Source organism: Pseudopipra pipra, chromosome W (assembly GCF_036250125.1).
Source record: "Pseudopipra pipra isolate bDixPip1 chromosome W, bDixPip1.hap1, whole genome shotgun sequence".
In the NCBI taxonomy this organism is placed as follows: domain Eukaryota; kingdom Metazoa; phylum Chordata; class Aves; order Passeriformes; family Pipridae; genus Pseudopipra; species Pseudopipra pipra.
In genome coordinates, this window is record NC_087580.1 from 40,171,496 (window position 1) to 40,189,580 (window position 18,085).

Consider the following 18,085-nt stretch of genomic DNA (forward strand, 5'->3'; position numbering starts at 1 on the left):
GCTGGAAGGGGGTTGAGAACACCCCAGTGTTTTGGCCACTGCTGAGCACAGCACCAACACTGGGACATTCCTTCCTTAGCTGAGGGCAAGACCCTGGCAGGGGACCCAAGTAGGCCAGCTGAGCCCAACTGACCCAAGGGACATTGCAGACCATGGGAGGTCAGCTCAGCTCTAAAAGCTGAGGCAGGGAGCAGGAGGGGGGCATTCATTGTCTGATGGCTGCCTGCTGAGGAACCGTCCCGCGGACCCAAGCCCTGCTCCTCGGGAGTGGCCGACCATGGCTGCTCATGGGAAGCAGAGAACAAACCCTGCTGTCTTTTGCTTTAAATAAACTGCCTTATCCCAATCCTCGAGTTGTTTTTTTTTCCCACCTTATTCTCTCCCCTGTTCTGCTGGGAAGGGGAGTGATAGAGCGGCTGGGAGGGCACCTGGTGTCCAGCCAAGGTCAACCCACCACACACCTGAACACTTCCAGAGACTCCACCACCTCCCTGGGCTACTTGTTCCAATGCCTGAACACTCTCTCAGGGGAAAAAGGGTTTTTGAATATCTAATAGGAACCTTACCCAAAGCAATTTAAGGTCATTCCCTCCCAACCTTTCACTATAGCCTTGGCAGAAGAGACCGACTCCCACACTCACTAAAACCTCCTTTCAGGTCATTGTAGAGAGCAATGAGGTCCCCCCCTGAGCCTCCCCTTCTCCACACTCAACAAGCCCAGTTCCCTCAGCCGTCCCTCAGCAGACATGTTTTCCAGAGCCTTCCCCAGCTCCGTTCCCTTCTCTGGACACGCTCCAGCCCCTCAAGGGCCTTTTGGCACTGAGGGGCCAGAACTGGACACAGCACTCCAGGTGGGGCCTCCCCAGTGCCCAGCACAGAGGGGCAATCAGTTCTCTGCTCCTGCTGGCCACACTCTTCTCCACAAAGGCCACGATGCCCTTGGCCTTCTTGCCCCCCTGGGCACACTCTGGCTCATATCCAGCTGCTGTCAAGCAGCACCCCCAAGTCCCTTCCTGCTGAGCAGCTCTCCAGCCCCTCTGCCCCCAGCCTGGAGCATTCCAGGGGCTTGTTGGGACCCAAGTGCAGGACCCAACACGTGGCCTTATTGATCCAGCCTGTCCAGATCCCTCTGCAGAGCAGGTCACTGACCATTTCCTCCCGGATATTGGGGGCTTCACTCAGCTCCCCATCACCAGCTTCCAGCCAAAGCCTGCCTGCCAGGTGTCCAAGGGGTCAGTTCTGCTGCCCCCTCCTTCCTTCCCCCACAATGGAAAACTCCCTCATTTTGTGTTACTCTGCCCCAGATGGCTCCAACCACCACCTCACCCACCAGTCCCACAATCATGGAATGCTTTGGGTTGGGAGGGGCCTTCAAGAGCATCTCGGCACTCTCAGACTCAAGATTTCCTTCCTTCTGTCTCCTCCAACCCTCCCGTCTATGCATGTGAAGCCACTGCCCCTTGTCCTGTCACTCCAGGCCCTTGTCCAAAGTCTCTCTCCATCTTTCATGTTGGCTCTGCAGGGGTGACAACATTACAGCCCTGTGTGTTCCAGCAAGGGCACTGTGGAACCTCCTGGAGTAAAGGGGCCATTGTGACACTGTAGGGCCTTCTGGAGCCAAAGGAACTCTGAGACACTGTGGAACCTCATGGAACCAAGGGTTCATTGTGCCGTGAAGGCTCTCTTGGAACTAAGGGAGACCTGAGACATTTCGGGACCTCATAGAATCAAGGGGCCATTGTGACACTGAGGAACCTCGGGGACTCAAAGGCCACTGTGACACTGCAGTGCCTCATGGAACCAAAGGAACCCTGAGACTTTTCAGACCCTCATGGAATCAAGGGGCCACTGTGACACTGCAGAGCATCATGGAGAGAAAGGGACCCCAGGACACTGTGGACCTCCAGAAATCAAGGGCCCATATTGGCACTGTGGAACCTCATGGAATCAAGGAGACATTCTTACACTGCAGAGCATTATTGAGCCTAATTGACCATTGTGACACTGTGGAACCTGATGGAGTCAAGGGGCCTTTGTGACATGTGGGGCCTCATGGAACCAAAGCAACCCTTAGACATTTCAGGAACTTGTGGAATCAAGTAACCATTGTCATTCTGCAGAGCCTTATAGAGCTAAATGGGCCCTGGGGCACTGTGGAATGATGGAATCAAGGGGCCACTGTGACACTGCAGAAGCTCATTCAGCCAAAGGAACCCTGGGACAATGTGGAACCACATGGAATTACTGGCCACTGTGACACTGCAGGGCCTCATGGAACCAAAGGATTCCTGGGACACTGTGGAATCTCATGGAACCAAGGGGCCACTGTGATATGTGGGGCCTCCTAGAACCAAAGGACTCCTGAGACCTTTTGCAAACCCATGGAATCAAGGGTCCATTATCACACTGCAGAGCCTTATGAAGCCAAATGGACCCTGTGACTCTGTGGAACCTCATGGAATCAGTTGGTCATTCCCACACTGCAAAACCTTCATGGATACTGTCAGGTTCCCATTAGTAAGAGACACCTCTGACCAAATTCAGCTGCAAAGGAGACCATGTGCCAAAGTCAGCAGTCCAGGTTTGATTTAACAGTAAATAGGAGGTAGAGACAGAGAAAGAAATGGAAAGAGTGAGAAGAATGGCATGGTGGGAAGCCAGTGAGAGAGAGACAGAGATGAAGTAAATGTATCACACCATGGAGATCCCTGAGGCTCCCGCCGGTCCTTCTTTACCCTGCTCTGCTCGGTGGAGGGTCCCCAAGTTGTGCTTCTGGGCTATCACTTTTATACAGCCCAAGCCCTGGGTATCCAGGGGGGTAGATGCTGTTCCCACAGCTTGGGCTGGCACGTCTACAAGGACTTGCTTCCTTTCCCACAGCTTGCCACGGTGGGAGTTTTGCCCGCTGTGCTTCCAGTCTGCAGGTGGGAATCTTTGTCTGGATGGGTTCCCCAGACCTGCCTTACCAGCCCTGGCTTCCTGTTGGGGCTGTCTGCTCTTTCCCACAGTCTACACAGTGCAGTTCTGTCCTGGGGGCTACTTCCAAAGCTTCACCTCCCTTTAGGCCTTGGAATTAAAGGCCTTCCTGTTTGCCACCAGTGCTTATGTGTTGTGGTGCCTTATGGGATTTTCCTGCTTTGACAGTGTTTTGAGACAGTTCAATGTGCCCTTCAAGTCATTTCATGTGCACACACACAGCAGTCTCACCAGTGTCTGGCCCTCCAAAGAACACAAGCCCTGAGGATTTGTAGCTCCCACTCCAGTGGTTGGCACTTGGACCTCCCTCCGTACCCAGAGCTCAGAGCTCCCTTGGGCCAGAAAGTTTAAAGAGATTGTGCCTCATTCTGCCAAGACAACCCTTGGAAAAAAGTGTCCCTCTGTGTTTCCTGGGATAAGAGCAATCTATTGTCATCTTCCAAAACTTTGGAGAGGACCCAGAGATCTCCCAGGAAGGAATTTGGGGCCTCAAGCACATGACCCATATATAGAGGCTGAGGACTCAGGGGTCAGTGGTGCAAAGATTGAGGACAGTAGAGGAGTAGCCTGAGAGGTCTGGAAGGGGGGTGTCAGAGCTGGTGGAGCTTTTCTTCCTGTCAGAAAACAGCCTAAGAAAGAACTAGTGCCACCAAGGGCAGCTGGGGTGGCCTAGACTGGGGACAAGAAGTCAGAAATTTCCCTCCAAGGTCACTGTTGTGGTGCAATATGTCACAAAAAAAGAATCTGGATGAGCCCAAGGCTTTGTGTGTGCAGGAAGAGCCAGGGAGGACGCAGAGATGTCAGTGCAGGAAGGTGCCAGCCAGGTGGGGCAGCCGGGGGGATGACGACAGCCTGCAGGGAAAGGGGCAGGGCATGGACACCGTAGGACAGCCTGGGCTGGAGAGGAGACAGGGATGGGGAGAAGCTGAAAGGCCCTGACAGAGCCACCTTCTGCAGGCCTTTGGCCAGGGCTGCTGTCTGTGCCCCTGATGCCAGGAGGAGACACGTGGCCCTTGCAGCCCTGGGGCCTCATGGCCTCCTTGTCCCTGTTCAGCAGCCTGGCAGGTGCCACCCCATGGTCCTGCCCTTGGCATTGCACATCCCACATCCCAGTGGCCCAGGAAGAGCCCTGAGAAATGAGGCAGGGACAGGATCTGCCTTCCCAGGGGCTGGGGTCAGGGCTTGGTCCTCTGGATTAAGTAAACAAGTCAAGGTTTATTCAGCATCAGAGCCACCTTTCCCTTGCTTGTCCATCCTTGTCATCACTGTCTGCACTTTTCTGCTCCAACTGGAACCTGGGGACACATTCTCAGTTGTGTCCCTCAGTGAGACTCATTAGCACTACAAGAAACTTTAGTGTTTCAATCTCATTTTGAGTTCTTGAGAAGTTGTTTGAACTTCCTCTCAGGGACTGAGTCTCATGTAAACAACTTCAAAGTCCCCTGAGGGTCATGAAATGCCTGGGGCTGTTGCTGTGCTGCTGAGCTGGGCCGGGCTCCTGGCACACAGGGAGCTCCTGGCAACCAAGAAGAGCTTCAAAGAGACAGCTCTGCCCAGGAGCAGCTCTTCTGCACAGCCCAGCAGGGCTGAGGGCACTGCCTGCAGCACCCAGGGCACAGGAGAGAAGGCAGAGAGATGAGAGGCAGCCTGGGCTGGGACGTGACTGAGCTCTGACTATTGGAGAAACCTTCCCAGGATTTAAATGAAGAATTCTCTGGCTGTAGGAAAGTTCAGCTTGCCTTCCTGGAGGCATCTCCTAAAGCTGCCACATCCCACAGCTTGTAGGATCTTTCAGCAGGACTCTCCCAGTTGCTGCAGTGCAGAGGAAGTGGCCATATGGCAGAGCAGGGCAGGAGTTGCAGGCAGCAAGGGCAGACAGGAGAAGGGAGCAGGAGGTTCAAGGGATCCTGGGGTGGGAGGACAGGGCAGAGCTGCTCAGGGCAGGAACCTTGCCAGCCCTTTGCCACGGTCAGGTTCTGGCTGCAGAGCAGTGCAGGTGAGTTCCTGCAAGTGCCTCTCCCAGCTGCCAAATGGCACCAGTGGCAGGAGCTGTCAGGATGGCTCTGCTGGATTTGCTGGGGTGCAGCAGGAGAAGCTGCTGCAGAGCAGGACTTGCTGCTGCCCCATCAGAGGCCCAGGGCCAGAAGGTTCCCTGTGCCAGGGCTGGCTGTGGGGTGGGAAGGTGGGGGTGCAGCCAGGGGTGCCCAGGGCTGTGGTGCAGAGCAGGGTCTCAGGGCTCTGTGTGCTGGGGCAGGGACTCTGCTGCCTGCCAGGGTCAGCTCTCAGCCCAGCCAAGGAGCTGCCACAGGGCTGGGGGAGAAGGGCTGTGGGGAAGGAACAACTCCTGGGAGGGCAGAGCAGGGCAGAGTCCTTCTGATCTCCAAAGTGGGCTGCAGGGAATGAGGGCTGGTCACAGCTCCAGATCAAAGTAGGAAATTTCCCAGAAGGTATTTGCAAGAGGCACAGACAGACAGGGGGTACCCTAAAGAGAATGAACCAGTTCTTTCAGTGTGATACTCTGGGTTGTCTGGGTGCTGACTGTGACAGGGAAATTAATCTCTGAGCACAGGAGCAGACACTGAAACTTGAACTCTGTTAGATTAGAGGGGATGGAACCTGAGAGTATCAGACATCAAAACTGTCTAATAGATGCATCAGTATCACTTTTCCAGCCTCCTCAGGGTTGCTCTGACATTGCCATCAGAGCCTGCCCAGGCAGAGATGCCCCTGGGCAGTGCCCTGTGCTGCTGGGAGGGCTCTTCAGGGCAGAGTTGAGCCCCCAGGGCTGGGATGGGCTCTGGCAGCACTGGCAGTGTCCAGCTCTGGGCCCAGGGAAGCAGCTGCTGGCAGGGACAGCTCTAGGCAGCAGAGCCCTGGGCAGGGAGTGGGGGGCAAGTGCACCCAAGGCCTGGGGGAGGGGGCGCTCAGGCAGCTCTTGGGGCCCTTCCCTGCAGCTCTGCTGGGCACTGTGTGCTGGGCAAGGAGCTGCCTCTGCCTGGAGAACATCTCCCCTGCGGGACCCTGCCCTCTCTGTTGGGCCTGTGCTGCTGGGTTTGGAGCTGCCCCCAGCAAGGCAAAGCTCTGCCTGGGCAGGATCCTGGGCAGTGCTGAGCCTTCCCTTGGGGGTGGGCACTCTCCTGTCCCAGCCCTTGGCTTCTCTGCAGGAGGGCTCCTGTCCTACTCTGTCCAGCACAACTACAGTGCTGGCCTGGAAACACGTTGAACTACTTGGCAACACATGGCAAGAGCTCCTGCCACACACAGCCCTCTGCCAGCACATATTAGAGAGAAAAATTTGATTTAATCTTGAAATGAATTGTATTGAAATCTGGAGTGATATTGTCAGAGGTGTCAGTCTAAATTTTACCCTGTGGCTTCCTTTTCTGAGCAGACCCTGTGCTAAGAAGCAGCAAATGTCCAACAGCAGCTCCATGCCCCAGTTCCTCCTCCTGGCATTTGCAGACAGGCGGGAGCTGCAGCTCCTGCACTTCTGGCTCTTCCTGGCCATCTCCCTGGCTGCCCTCCTGGCCAACGGCCTCATCCTCAGCGCCGTAGCCTGTGACCACCACCTGCACACCCCCATGGGCTTCTTCCTGCTCAACCTCTCCCTCACAGACCTGGGCTGCATCTGCACCACTGTCCCCAAAGCCATGCACAATTCCCTCTGGGACACCACAACCATCTCCTACATGGGATGTGCTGCACAGGTCTTTCTGCTTGTCTTCTTTCTTGGAACAGAGTTTTCCCTCCTCACCATCATGTGCTATGACCGCTACGTTGCCATCTGCAAACCCCTGCACTACGGGACCCTCCTGGGCAGCAGAGCTTGTGCCCACATGGCAGCAGCTGCCTGGGCCGCTGGGTTTCTCAGTGGTCTATTACACACAGCCAATACATTTTCCCTGCCCCTGTGCCAGGGCAATGCCCTGGGCCAGTTCTTCTGTGAAATCCCACACATCCTCAAGCTCTCCTGCTCACACTCAGGCTACCTCAGGGAAATTGGGCTCATTGTGGTTAGTGCCTGTTTAATATTTGGGTGTTTTGCTTTCATTGTTTTCTCCTATGTGAAGATCTTCAGGGCTGTGCTGAGGATCCCCTCTCAGCAGGGACGGCACAAAGCCTTTTCCACGTGCCTCCCTCACCTGGCCGTGGTCTCTCTGTTTAGCAGCACCTTATTCTTTGCCTACCTGAAGCCTCCCTCCATCTCCTCCCCATTCCTGGATCTTATTGTGTCAGTTCTGTACTCAGTGGTGTCTCCAACACTGAACCCCTTCATCTACAGCCTGAGGAACCAGGAGCTCAAGGATGCCCTGAGGAAAATCATAACTGGGTGTTTTTCAGAAGCAATAAACTCTCCTTCTGCATGCTATCTTCCTCATTAAAGGCCAATCCTGTTATGGATTTCATTAAAGGCCCACCACATCTTCTCTATTTTTTACTCCTAGTAGGGGTGGTTTTTTTGTGAGAATTTGTTCACACCAAAAAATCTTTATACATATATAAAGATATATATATATATATATAAAATGTAAATATATTTATATATATATATAAAGACCATTTCTAATTCAAAGTTTGTCTTTCTAGCCTGGCCCACAGGCTGTACAAATTGGGAAATGTACTCACTGTGTGCTCAAACCAAATAAAGAACTCTGCCTTGACTTGTTTGCCTGACATTTTTCCTCTCTGACTTCTCTGCAGCTGCAGGGTTGGTGCCTCTGTGCAGAGCTGGGCCAGAAGAGAGTCCCAGCAGAGCAGCACTGCCAGGGAGCAGCAGCCCTTCTCCTCCATGGCCTCCTCTCCCTTCCCTTCCACACTGTCCTGCAGAGCCCTGTGTTGTTGGAGGCCTCAGTGCTCTGGCAGTCGGTCCCAGTCCTGCTGCAGGACTGTGCAGGGACTGCAGGCAGGGACAGCCACGGGCACTGCTGGCACAGAGCTGACCTCTGCAGCAGCACTGCCATCCTGCAGGGGCATCTCCTCAGGCCAGGGCCTCAAAGCTTCCATCTGCTTTCCACTTTGCTCTCCAGGATGTGCCCAACACAACGCCCTGCAGAGGAAAACAGCAGTGACCAGCACAAGGGTGGGAGTGCTCAGGGTGGGGGCACCCAGCAGTGCCCTGGCACAGCCAGCGCCGCTCCCAGCACTGGCCTCTCACCCCAGGCCATTGGGCTTGTTCTTCCCTCCAAGGAGGGACAGCAAATGACCAGCTCAGGAGTCCATGTTTGCACTGCATGCACAAGACATGCCCCTGTGTCACGGCTTGGGGCTGGGGGGGTGGAAGGCTTAGACAAAGTTGATGGCAGAAGCCGTCTCGTTGAGCTACGAGGTGCAGAAAGGACCCCCTTGCTTTCTAAATTCCTTCTCAGAGAGGAGCCTGGGGGTGGCTGGATCCAATCTTAAACTCAGAATTTGATTTTAATTGAGGAATTATAGAGGTGTGATTCAATCACTTTGTCCTGCAGGTTGTAGTGATAGCAAATCAGAAATATTTCTATAAAATGAATTGTTTATTATGACAAATGAACAGAAAATTGATCACACAATTGAATAGATAAAAGACCTTAAAGAGAATTATTTCCTGCACAGTACTAAAGCAAAAACCTCCTAGTACTATAGTGTACAATAGGACAGTGCAGTCTATCAAAGTAATTCTATTAAAGTATTAGATCAAAGCCAGCAAAAAGAAACAATCCTGAAGCAGAGATTGAGGTAACTCACCCCATAACAACAGGGGGTAGTTCTCTCTCTTTCACTTAACCCCTGGGCAGTGATCATGAAGAGCTGTCCCTGCTTCATGGGACAAGCTCCGTACACTTCAAAGAAGTCTGTGGAAGAATCTGCCACATGACAGTCGGACGGGGCTTTTATAGTTATCAAGGGTTTGACTGCCAGATGTATTTCAAGGCCAGGGAGCAGCTTATCTGTCAAATCCTGCTTCAGAAAGCAGGATGTGTGTTTGAAGTTTCAGGAACCATTTTCGGTTTAGCATAATTAAACATTAAAATCAGCACCTTGACACCAGCAGTAACTCACCACAGAGAGCTTGCATTGTTTGCATTCTGACCAGTTTTTAGGTATTATCCAAGCAGAGCATCCTGCCAGAAATGGCCCCTTGATTCCATGAGGTTCCAAAAACTCTCAGGGTTCCTTTGGTTCCATGAGGTCCCTCAGTGTCACAACGGACCCTTGGTTCCATGAAGTTCTGGAGTGTCACAATGGCCCTGATGATTTCATGAGTTTCCACTATCTCTCCAGGATTCCTTTGGTTACATGAGGCCCTGCAGTGTCACAATGGCTCCTTGATTCCACGATGTTCCAAAATATCCCAGGGTTCCCTTGGCTCCAAGAGGCTCCCCAGTGTCCCACCGGCCCCTGGATTCCAGGAGGCCCTGCAGTGTCCCTGTGGCCACTCGGTTCCATGAGCTCCTGTTGTGGTTGAGCTCAATTTCCCCATCCCCTGCTGTGCTCAGATGCCGTGAGAACTGCAGAGAAGCGAGCTGAGAACACGGCGGGCCCTGGTCCTCTTTGGTGCCCGGGGCTGCCCCGAGAGGGAGTCCCCGGCCCTGCCCCCGGAGCCGCCGCGCCGTCCCCTGAGCGCCGCTGAGGCGGCAGCGCTGGAGCGGGGCCGTGTCTGCCCGGAGCCGCCGCTGCCACGAGGCTGCCGCCGCTGCCGCTTTTGGCCTGCGCTGCCCCGCAGCCGCCCGGGACCGGCTTCCCAACACTGCCGGCGCCTGCGAGCGGAGCCGGCGCTCCTGCAGCGCCTCGGAGTCGCTGCTCCGCCGCCACAGCGGCTGCCGCCGGCGTCTGTGCCCGGAGCCGCCGCTCCCACGGGGCTGCCGCACTCACCGCCGGGGTTGCCGCTCGCGCAGCCGCCGCTCTGCCCCGGCTGCACCGGGACCCGGCACCGCCTCGGGCCTGCGCTGCCGCCTCAGCGGCCACAGGGACACAGGGATGGGGGACCTTTGCTCTGACACTGAGGGGGCCTGGCTTTGTTCTGCTGGGGTCTGGGCTTTAGGAAAGCTGCTGTTCATTTTCATGCTCCACTGGAACACCTCCAGCATAAAGCAGCTCCCGGACAAGATGGTTTAAGGTGTGGGCCTTCAGTCGCCTTAGATTGAATAGACTTCCATCAGTACGGTATCGAATGTAGATACCGTCCTGATCATTGAGGTCTGCTGTGGCCCTTTGGAGCATCATGCTAAAGAAGACGGTGAATAGGGTAGGAGCGAGAACGCAGCCTTGTTTCACACCATTCTTAATTAAAAAGGGCTCAGAAAGTGTGTTGCCATATCTGACTTGGCCATGCTGATCCTCATGAAGTGAGATGATCATTCTGAGGAATTTAGGGGGACAACCTAAACGTTCCAAAATCTGCCACAGACCTTTTCTGCTCACAGTGTCAAAAGCCTTGGTGAGGTCGACAAAGGTTACATAGAGACCTTTGTTCTGATGACGCCGCCTGATGACGCCGCCCTTGTTGCCCACACAGAAGCAGCTCTGCAGTGTTTAACATCCTGCTTTGCAGATGCTGCTGAGCTCTTTGGTCTGGAAGTCAGCTTAAAGAAGACAGAGGTCCTCCATCAGCCTGCACCTCAGGATGTCCCCCATCATCCCCACATCACCATTGATCAATCAGAGCTCAAATCAGTCCAACAGTTTAATTACCTCGGTAGCCTCATCTCCTCGGATGGTAAGATTGACGGAGAGATAGACAACAGATTAGCAAAGGCATACAGTGCTTTTGGAAAACTCCATAAAAGAGTATGGCATAATAAACACTTGAAGAAAAGCACCAAGATCAGTGTTTACAAAGCCATAGTGTTGTCTACTCTCTTATGTGGATCTGAATCATGGGTCATCTACCGCCACCACCTGCGTCTCTTAAAACACTTCCATCAACGCTGCCTCCGTACAATTCTAAACATCCACTGGTCAGACTATGTCACCAACACATCTGTTCTAGAGCAAGCAGCTATCACAAGTATTGAGGCCATGCTGATGAGAACACAGCTGCGTTGGGCAGGTCATGTCTCCAGGATGAAGGACCACCGCCTCCCTAAGATCTTGCTTTACGGTGAACTTGCCACTGGCTGCCGCATGAGAGGAGCCCCGAAGAAAAGATACAAGGACTCCCTGAAACAACATCTCAGCCTTGGCCATATTGATCACCATAACTGGTCTACTCTGGCCTCCAATCGGGAGGCCTGGAGACACACCATCTATAACGCAGCTGTCTCCTTTGAGAACACACGCAGGATCACCCTCGAGGAAAAAAGGCAACGCAGAAAGAACCGTGTATTGCAGAATACACCATCTAAGGAATCTTTCTGCTGTGCCTTTTGCAATCGGATATGTCTGTCACGTATTGGCCTCATAAGCCACCAGCGTGCCTGTAAGAAATGTGGATAGAGCCTTCCCAAATCTTCGTTCGCGAAGCCTAGCCATGATGGAACACCTCCTGAATTCCAAAGGTTTCCTAATGCAGGGGGAGGGGTTTCTATGGCATCGGAGGTCCCACCCCTCGGGACACATTATCAATAAACCATCCAGCTGACTTGGATGGGTTGGCGTGTGATCAGTCAGTGCTTTGGGGAATGCTCTGTTCCCTTTGAATGTTGCCCTTTTGCCAAGCTTCCTTATTTTCTAAAGTTTACCAGTAAAAGTGTCTTATTTGACCTGAGAAAACGTGTGCAGTGTCTTCTTCCCTGTGGTCTCTCTCAAGGTATTAAAAGACCTGAAGGCCCTTTTCAAATATTTGGAGGGTGGAAATATTTGATGCCTTTTATATTTTTCAAAGTAAAACCCCTTTGCTGAACTCATAGCTCAAACCTGGGGTCTTACAGTCACCATCCCTGGAAGTGTTCAAAAAACATTGAGCTGTGGCACTTGGGGACATGGTTTAGTGGTGAAGATGCCAGTGCTGGGTTAATGGTTGCACTCCATGATCTCAGAGGTCTTTTCCAGCCTTAACAATTCTATGATTCTGTGGTGACTCAACCACTTCCCTGGACATTCTGTTCCAATGCTTGATAACCCTTAGCCATCCCTTTGATGCTGCAGCCAAGGAACAGACCAGTGATTTTCACAGTGTTCCTGGATCACAGGAGGTCCAAAGCCAAGGACATTTCCATCAGCACCTTGTCCTTCCTGCAGATCAGAGTCACCTGAACAAATTCTTGGCCCTCCACGGTGGCAGAGAACCCCCAGGCAGCAAAGCCCTGTCCTGCCAGGCTGCCCAGCCCAGCCCTGTGTCTCTCTGGCCCTGGGGACAGCAGGGTTTGCTCTCCTTGGGGCACCTCAGTCCCTCTGCCATTGCCATCTGCCCCCACCCCAGCAGGCTCTGGAGCAAAGCACAGCTGAGGTCCAGCACAGCTCTGCTCTGACAGAAAGAACCTGCAGTCAGGGACAGGAAGAGGACAAAGTCTTGTTTAACCTACCTGAGGAATAATGGGATCAATGACCTCCTGTATTCCTGGGCACTTGAATGACCCTGTGCATCAGGTTTGGTAGCAGTAAGGGGGCTGCAGGTTTCCCTTAGGGAAGAGGAGATCAAGAGTTGACTCTGTGTCAGAGAGAGCCAGTTTCAGGTGGCTCCAAAATGGACCAGCCAGTGCCCAAAGCTGAGCCAAAAAGCAATTCCAGAGGCACCTGTGTGATAACCCTTTGGAGAAAGGATAAAATCCAGGGTGCTGTAACCCAGAGAGGAGTGAGAGAAATGTGGGAGAAATAACCCTGCAGGCACCAAAGGGAGTGGAGAAGGAGGAGGAATGAGAGAGAGCCTTGGTGGGCACCTGGCAGCCAAAAGCCAACCCCCAGCCCTGAGAGCCACAGCTGAGCCCAGCACAAAAGATCCTTAGGTCTGGAGGTTCTTTGCAGCAGCTTTTTAGCAGAGCTGCCAGCTGGGCCATCAAAGGGGATGCTCAGCTGGATCTGAAACCTGTGGGATCCTTGTCAGCCTTGGCTCTGTAGGATAAGAAAGAACCATAGAATCCTAAATAGTTCAAACAGGGACACGTTCAACTAGATTAGGTTGCTCACAGCCGTTTCTAACCTGGCCTTGAATGTTTCCAAGGGTGGGGCTTCTATGACCTCTCTGGGTGACCCGTGCCAGTGTTTCATCACCTTCAGTATAAAATATTTCTTCCTTATATCTAGTTCAAATCTGCTCTTTTTCAGCTGAAAACCATTATCACTTGTCTTATTAAAACTAAGTCTGTCCACATCCTTCTTATAAGTATGATCTCAGGAGCTCCTGACAAGCCTTGACCAAACCAGCTGAGTAATTAAGAGCCCCTGGACTGGACCAGGGTGTGGTGAAGTGTCCCTGGACTGGACCAGGGGTGTGGGGAAGTGTCCCTGAACTGGATCAGGTGCTCCTGGATGATACAGGTGGGAACAATCCAGAGTGGAACAGCTGGGGAACACAGGATAATCAGTCATCCCATGAAAGCCTTGGAACATTTCCTGCCTGAATCATAGCCCTAATGGAACAGTTTGGATACAATTCCCAAATATTTTGAGAACTCCAGTCATTGCTGACACCAGGATGGAAATTCAGCAGATGACTAAAGCCAGTCACCTTGGGAGCCCACAACCAGCAGGGCTGAGGGAGGCCCTGGCAGCTCCCCAGCACCTCCCTCTCAGTGGGACACCTCTGGCAGCCTCTCCCAGCTCGGGAACCCTCCAGTTTGCAACACTCCAAAGACCCTCGCTGATGGCCAGGACAATTCTGATCCCCCTCAACAAACACTCCTCCAGCTGTGACCCTTGTCTGTTGGCAAACACAAAGGGATTTGTGGGAGTGTTTCCCTGACAACCAGGAGAATTTGGGAGAGGGACCTTTACACAGCCAGCTATTGATGTGTCCACACATCTCTGCCTGGGTGTGGGTGTGAATTGACTGTGGTGTGAATGTTGTTGTTTTGAATCTATAATTCAGTCACTCTTAAAGTTGTGGCAAATGCTATTGAATCACCTGAAAACTGTTCAATTGGTCAATGATTAAGTGCTACTAATGTCTTTTGCCTCCTTGTGTTTGGATCCAAATCCCTTGTGCTCTGACCCTCTTGCATCCCAAGGCTCTGTGTAAATCATTCTCTTTCATCAAAAAATATATATTTTTCTTAACTTCCACTTTAAAATCTTCCTGCTTAGATAAACTACAAAACAACTCCAGTTACTGTAGAAGTCTTGATGACTTGAAGACAATTAAAGGAAGGGAAATAATTTGTTTTTCAGTGTTTTAATGAGTCTCCTAGTGTGTTTGGAGTTGCATCATCTGTCAGTCCAAGACGGGCCATGGAGGAACTGGTGAGGTTGGAGAGTGAGGAGCAAGGTTGATCATCCAGGGTCAGTGTGGATCTCCTGAGGAGACACTCAGCATCAAGATCACTTGGAGAACACCTCTATCACCTCTTCTCTGAACTGAAAAATATCCATAATTGAAGTAAAACAAAAAATAGTACATATTTTGAAGACTTGTTTTGAAATTGTCTTGAAGACAATTAAAGGAAGACAAAGAGATCCTGAGGGATTTCTGGATTCTAATGAGCCCCACGGTGTGTTTGCAGCCCAGCTCATGATCCTGAGGTACTGAGAGAAGATTGAAGAAGCTTCTGAAGAAGTCAGAAGCCAAACTCCAAGTGCCTTGAAGCATTGCTGGGCCCCACTGAGGGCAGGCACTGACAAAGCCTCCCCAGGGACTCCTTGGAGCAGCTCCTTGGAGGCCAGGAGTGCAGGCAGACAAAGGCTCTGGGCAGGCCCCTGCAATGCTGAGCAAAGCCTGCCTTGGTTTTGTGGAGCACAAAGGCCAAGGCCTGAGCCCCAGGCCCTGGCCCAGCAGATCCTGTCCCTCCCGGCTGGCTCAGGGCTGTTTGGGGGGCACTGGGATGGGAGGGGGAGGAACAGCAAAGGCCCAAAACTGGGCAACCCCTGCCAGGCTCCTGAGGGAGGGGCGAGGCAGAAACCAAGGGCAGAACCTGCCAGGCAAGTTGCTTGTGGTGGCCTGAGTGGCAGAGGCAGCTGCCAGAGGCAAGGGGACAAAGGCCTGGGTGCCTTTGGGCCTTGCAGCCCTGCCAGAGCCCTTGGCCATCTCTCCTGCAGGCTGTCCTGCCCTGGCCCTGCTGCTGCTCTGGCCTTGCAGGCTGCACACACCCCTCCTGCTTTCCCACCCCCTCCCAGCAGCATTTCTAGACCCTCCCTGATGGCTCTGCACCAGCTCTGGCTGTTCCCTGGAACACAAAGCCATGGGCTGATCCTGACTCCCTCTGGGTGACCTCTTGCACCACAAGGATCGTCCTTGAGTGACATTTCTTTTTCCTCACCTTCAGTCTGAACTTTCAATGCTACTCTTTGTGGAGATTTCATTCTATTTCCAATATGGACAAAAGCTCCATCCCGTCAGATCTCCTCTAGACCCTCTCCAGTTCTTCCTCCTTCCTCCAGAATGGGGAACCTCACAGACAGACAGACAGACCAGTCCAGATGTGGTGACCCAAAGGCTGAGTCCAGGGGGGTGACAACTCCCTTGTCTGGGTGCCCACACTCCCCCCAAGGCAGCCCCATGTGCAGTTGGCCTTAAATCAAGGGACCATTCTGATTCTTTGTAACGTCACGGAATCAAGTGGCACCGTGACACTGCAGGGCCTCATGGAACCAAAGGAATGCAGGGACACTGTGGAATCTCATGGAACCAAGGGACCATTGTGACATGCGAGATGTCTTTGGAACAGAAGGAACTCTGAGACATCTCAGAACCTCATGGAACCAAGGGGCCACTGTGCCTCCCCAGATCTCCATGGAATCAAGCAGAGCCGCTGCCTCCCCCCCGCCGCCGCACGGACCGGAGTCGCCGGCTCTGCCCCGCTTGGACACCTCTGGAGTCAGCATGTTCTTGGGCAGCACGACTGATCTCAGACCAGAGAGTTTCCCACATTTTGCTTTGCCCCCTCTTTCGCCTAGTTTTATTTTTGTTCTTTGTTCCCCTGGATGCAAAATAGGAAGGGAAGCACGCGCTGATCACCGTTTTTATCTGTTTACAAAAGGGCATTCAGGCTGGTGGGACAGACAATATAATTTCTCTCTCTGCTGTTGCTTTGAACTGTTTTGTTGGTATTGCTGGTTTTGCTGCTATATTTCTTGTCAGTCAACTGTTATTTTTTTCACTTATATCTCCTTGTATTTTGTCTCCCTGTATTGGTGGGGAATAAAGGGGAGTGAGTTCATTTTATTGCATTTCCCTTCCCAATATGTCTTTAAACCAGGCCAGATTGCTCAAGGGATCCCTAAAATTTGGCATCATCCACAAAGAACTTGAAAATACATTGTGTCTCATTGTAAAGAGAGATAATAAAGATGTTCTCTAGTGGTGTTCAAGGGCTAGTCACTGAGGGATTTCACCAGGAAGTTGCTGCCAAGAGGACTTTGTACCATGGATTTGATTTGACACTCTTCATTCAGCCAACTTCCCACCCAGCACATCTTCCACTTCTTCAGTCCTGCTCTCACCAGTCTGGCTCTAAGGAGACCACAGGAGACCATGTCAAGGGCCTTGATAAAGTCTGGGCACAAAACATTCCCTTCTATTCCCTCCCACAGGGGTTCTGCAATCCCTGCCTTGTCCTTCCCATGCCTGGCAATGGCTGCAGGAGGACTTGCCATTTCCCCTTCCCTGCTAAGCCTGAGCAGTCTGGAACTTTCCCAACCCTCCTTGCTGCCCTGTTTGCAGACTGGTTCCATGTCTGCCTTTGCCAAGGCCCCAGGAAGCTCTTGGATGGCTCTGACCTTTCCAAGGGTTTGGGAGAGGTCTCCCAGTGACACTGCCCAGCCTTCTCAATATCCCTGACACCAAAACCTTTTCTATTTTCACAGAGTTCCAGTCTAGTGGTCAGGACACAACACATATTCTCATGGTACTTCAGGAGAAAATTAGAAGTGATTTCATTATAGAGGTCAATGGGTGGAGCAGCCCAGTCTGGTCTGGCCCCACAGCAGTGCCCAGCCCAGGGTGCTGCAGAGCTCTGGGTACTCCCCCCACAGCCCCAGCCCCTCTGAAGGGCACAGCAGCTCCTGGGGCACAGAGAGGAGTCTCAGCATCCCCATCAGCTCAGGGGCTGGACACTCAGCATGGCAGGAGGAAATGGAGGTCAGGGAAACTGCAGGAGCCCTGGTGTCACCTCCAGGAGATGCCCAGCACAGCCTGACTGTGCCCCTCAGTGCCAGCCCCTCTGCCCAGCCCAGCCCAGAGTCCTGGCCCAGGGACAGAGCAGCCTGTCCCCAGAGGGGGCTGCAGAAAGAGGTTTCTCTGTGTCATGGATTCCTCTCTGCAGGCCCAGAAATGCTGCCTTGCTCTTCTCCAGGGACATCCCTTTGCCCAGGTCAGTGTGTCCAAGCTGCCTTGGCCAGTTGCAGATCCCAGCCTGGGATCCCTGCAGGGCCCTGAGCTGGAGGTGCTGCTCTGCACAGGGAGGGGCTGTGGCACCCTGGGCTGACCCTGCACTAGCCATGCTGGTCAGGGTGGGGAGCAGACCCAGTAGGATGGGGATCACTCCTCTCCACCTCTTCCATAGTTCTGGGAGGCTCAGTAGCCAAGAACAAGGCTGGGCAGGACCATGGGCTGTTTCCAATGGCACAAAGGGCAGGGCAGGGCTCCACTCCATGCAGCCTGGGAGCTGGAGACTTCTTCAGGACACCCTCCTGGAAAGCCCACCCCTGGCTCTGGTCCAGCCCCCCCTGAAATGGGGAGGCACAAGGGGAGTTCACTGCAGGTGAGACAAGTCACTGGCCAGAGTCCTTTCTCTGTTCCTGCTGCGTCCCCTGGGGTTGCAGAACTCTCCTTTACCAGTTCACAGGGAGATTTAATACTTGATCTCTGGTGACTCCACCCTGGCAGGATTCTGCTCCAGGGCTCCATTCCCTGCTGACTGTCTGGTATGGGCTGTCCCTGCAGATCCTCTCTGCTCTCCTGCACTTCCTGAGTTCCTACACCTGCCATCAGAGCCCTCACAAGCTGCAGAGCCCCAGGCAGGTGACTTGGAGATCATTTGTCATCTCCATTGGCCATCGGCCACCAGCACAGAACATCTGAACCAGCCCTCAGTCCCTGCAGTCC

At 53.1% G+C, this 18,085-nt stretch overlaps 2 protein-coding genes across 2 annotated transcripts in view; one reads left to right on the forward strand and one right to left on the reverse strand.

Moving 5' to 3' along the window:
• LOC135405248 (zinc finger protein 271-like) overlaps positions 1-18,085 on the reverse strand; it is a 774,083-nt gene that overhangs the window by 347,709 nt on the left and 408,289 nt on the right. The gene's annotated exons all lie outside the window — the stretch shown is intronic.
• LOC135405439 (olfactory receptor 14J1-like) lies at positions 6,346-7,637 on the forward strand. The gene has a single exon (XM_064640136.1). The coding sequence runs from the start codon at positions 6,390-6,392 to the stop codon at positions 7,356-7,358; it is 969 nt and encodes a 322-aa protein (XP_064496206.1). The 5' UTR covers positions 6,346-6,389; the 3' UTR covers positions 7,359-7,637.

Coding starts and splice junctions, on each gene's coding strand:
- LOC135405439 (XM_064640136.1), top strand. CDS start 6,390: ATGTCCAACAGCAGCTCCATGCCCCAGTTCCTCCTCCTGGCATTTGCA.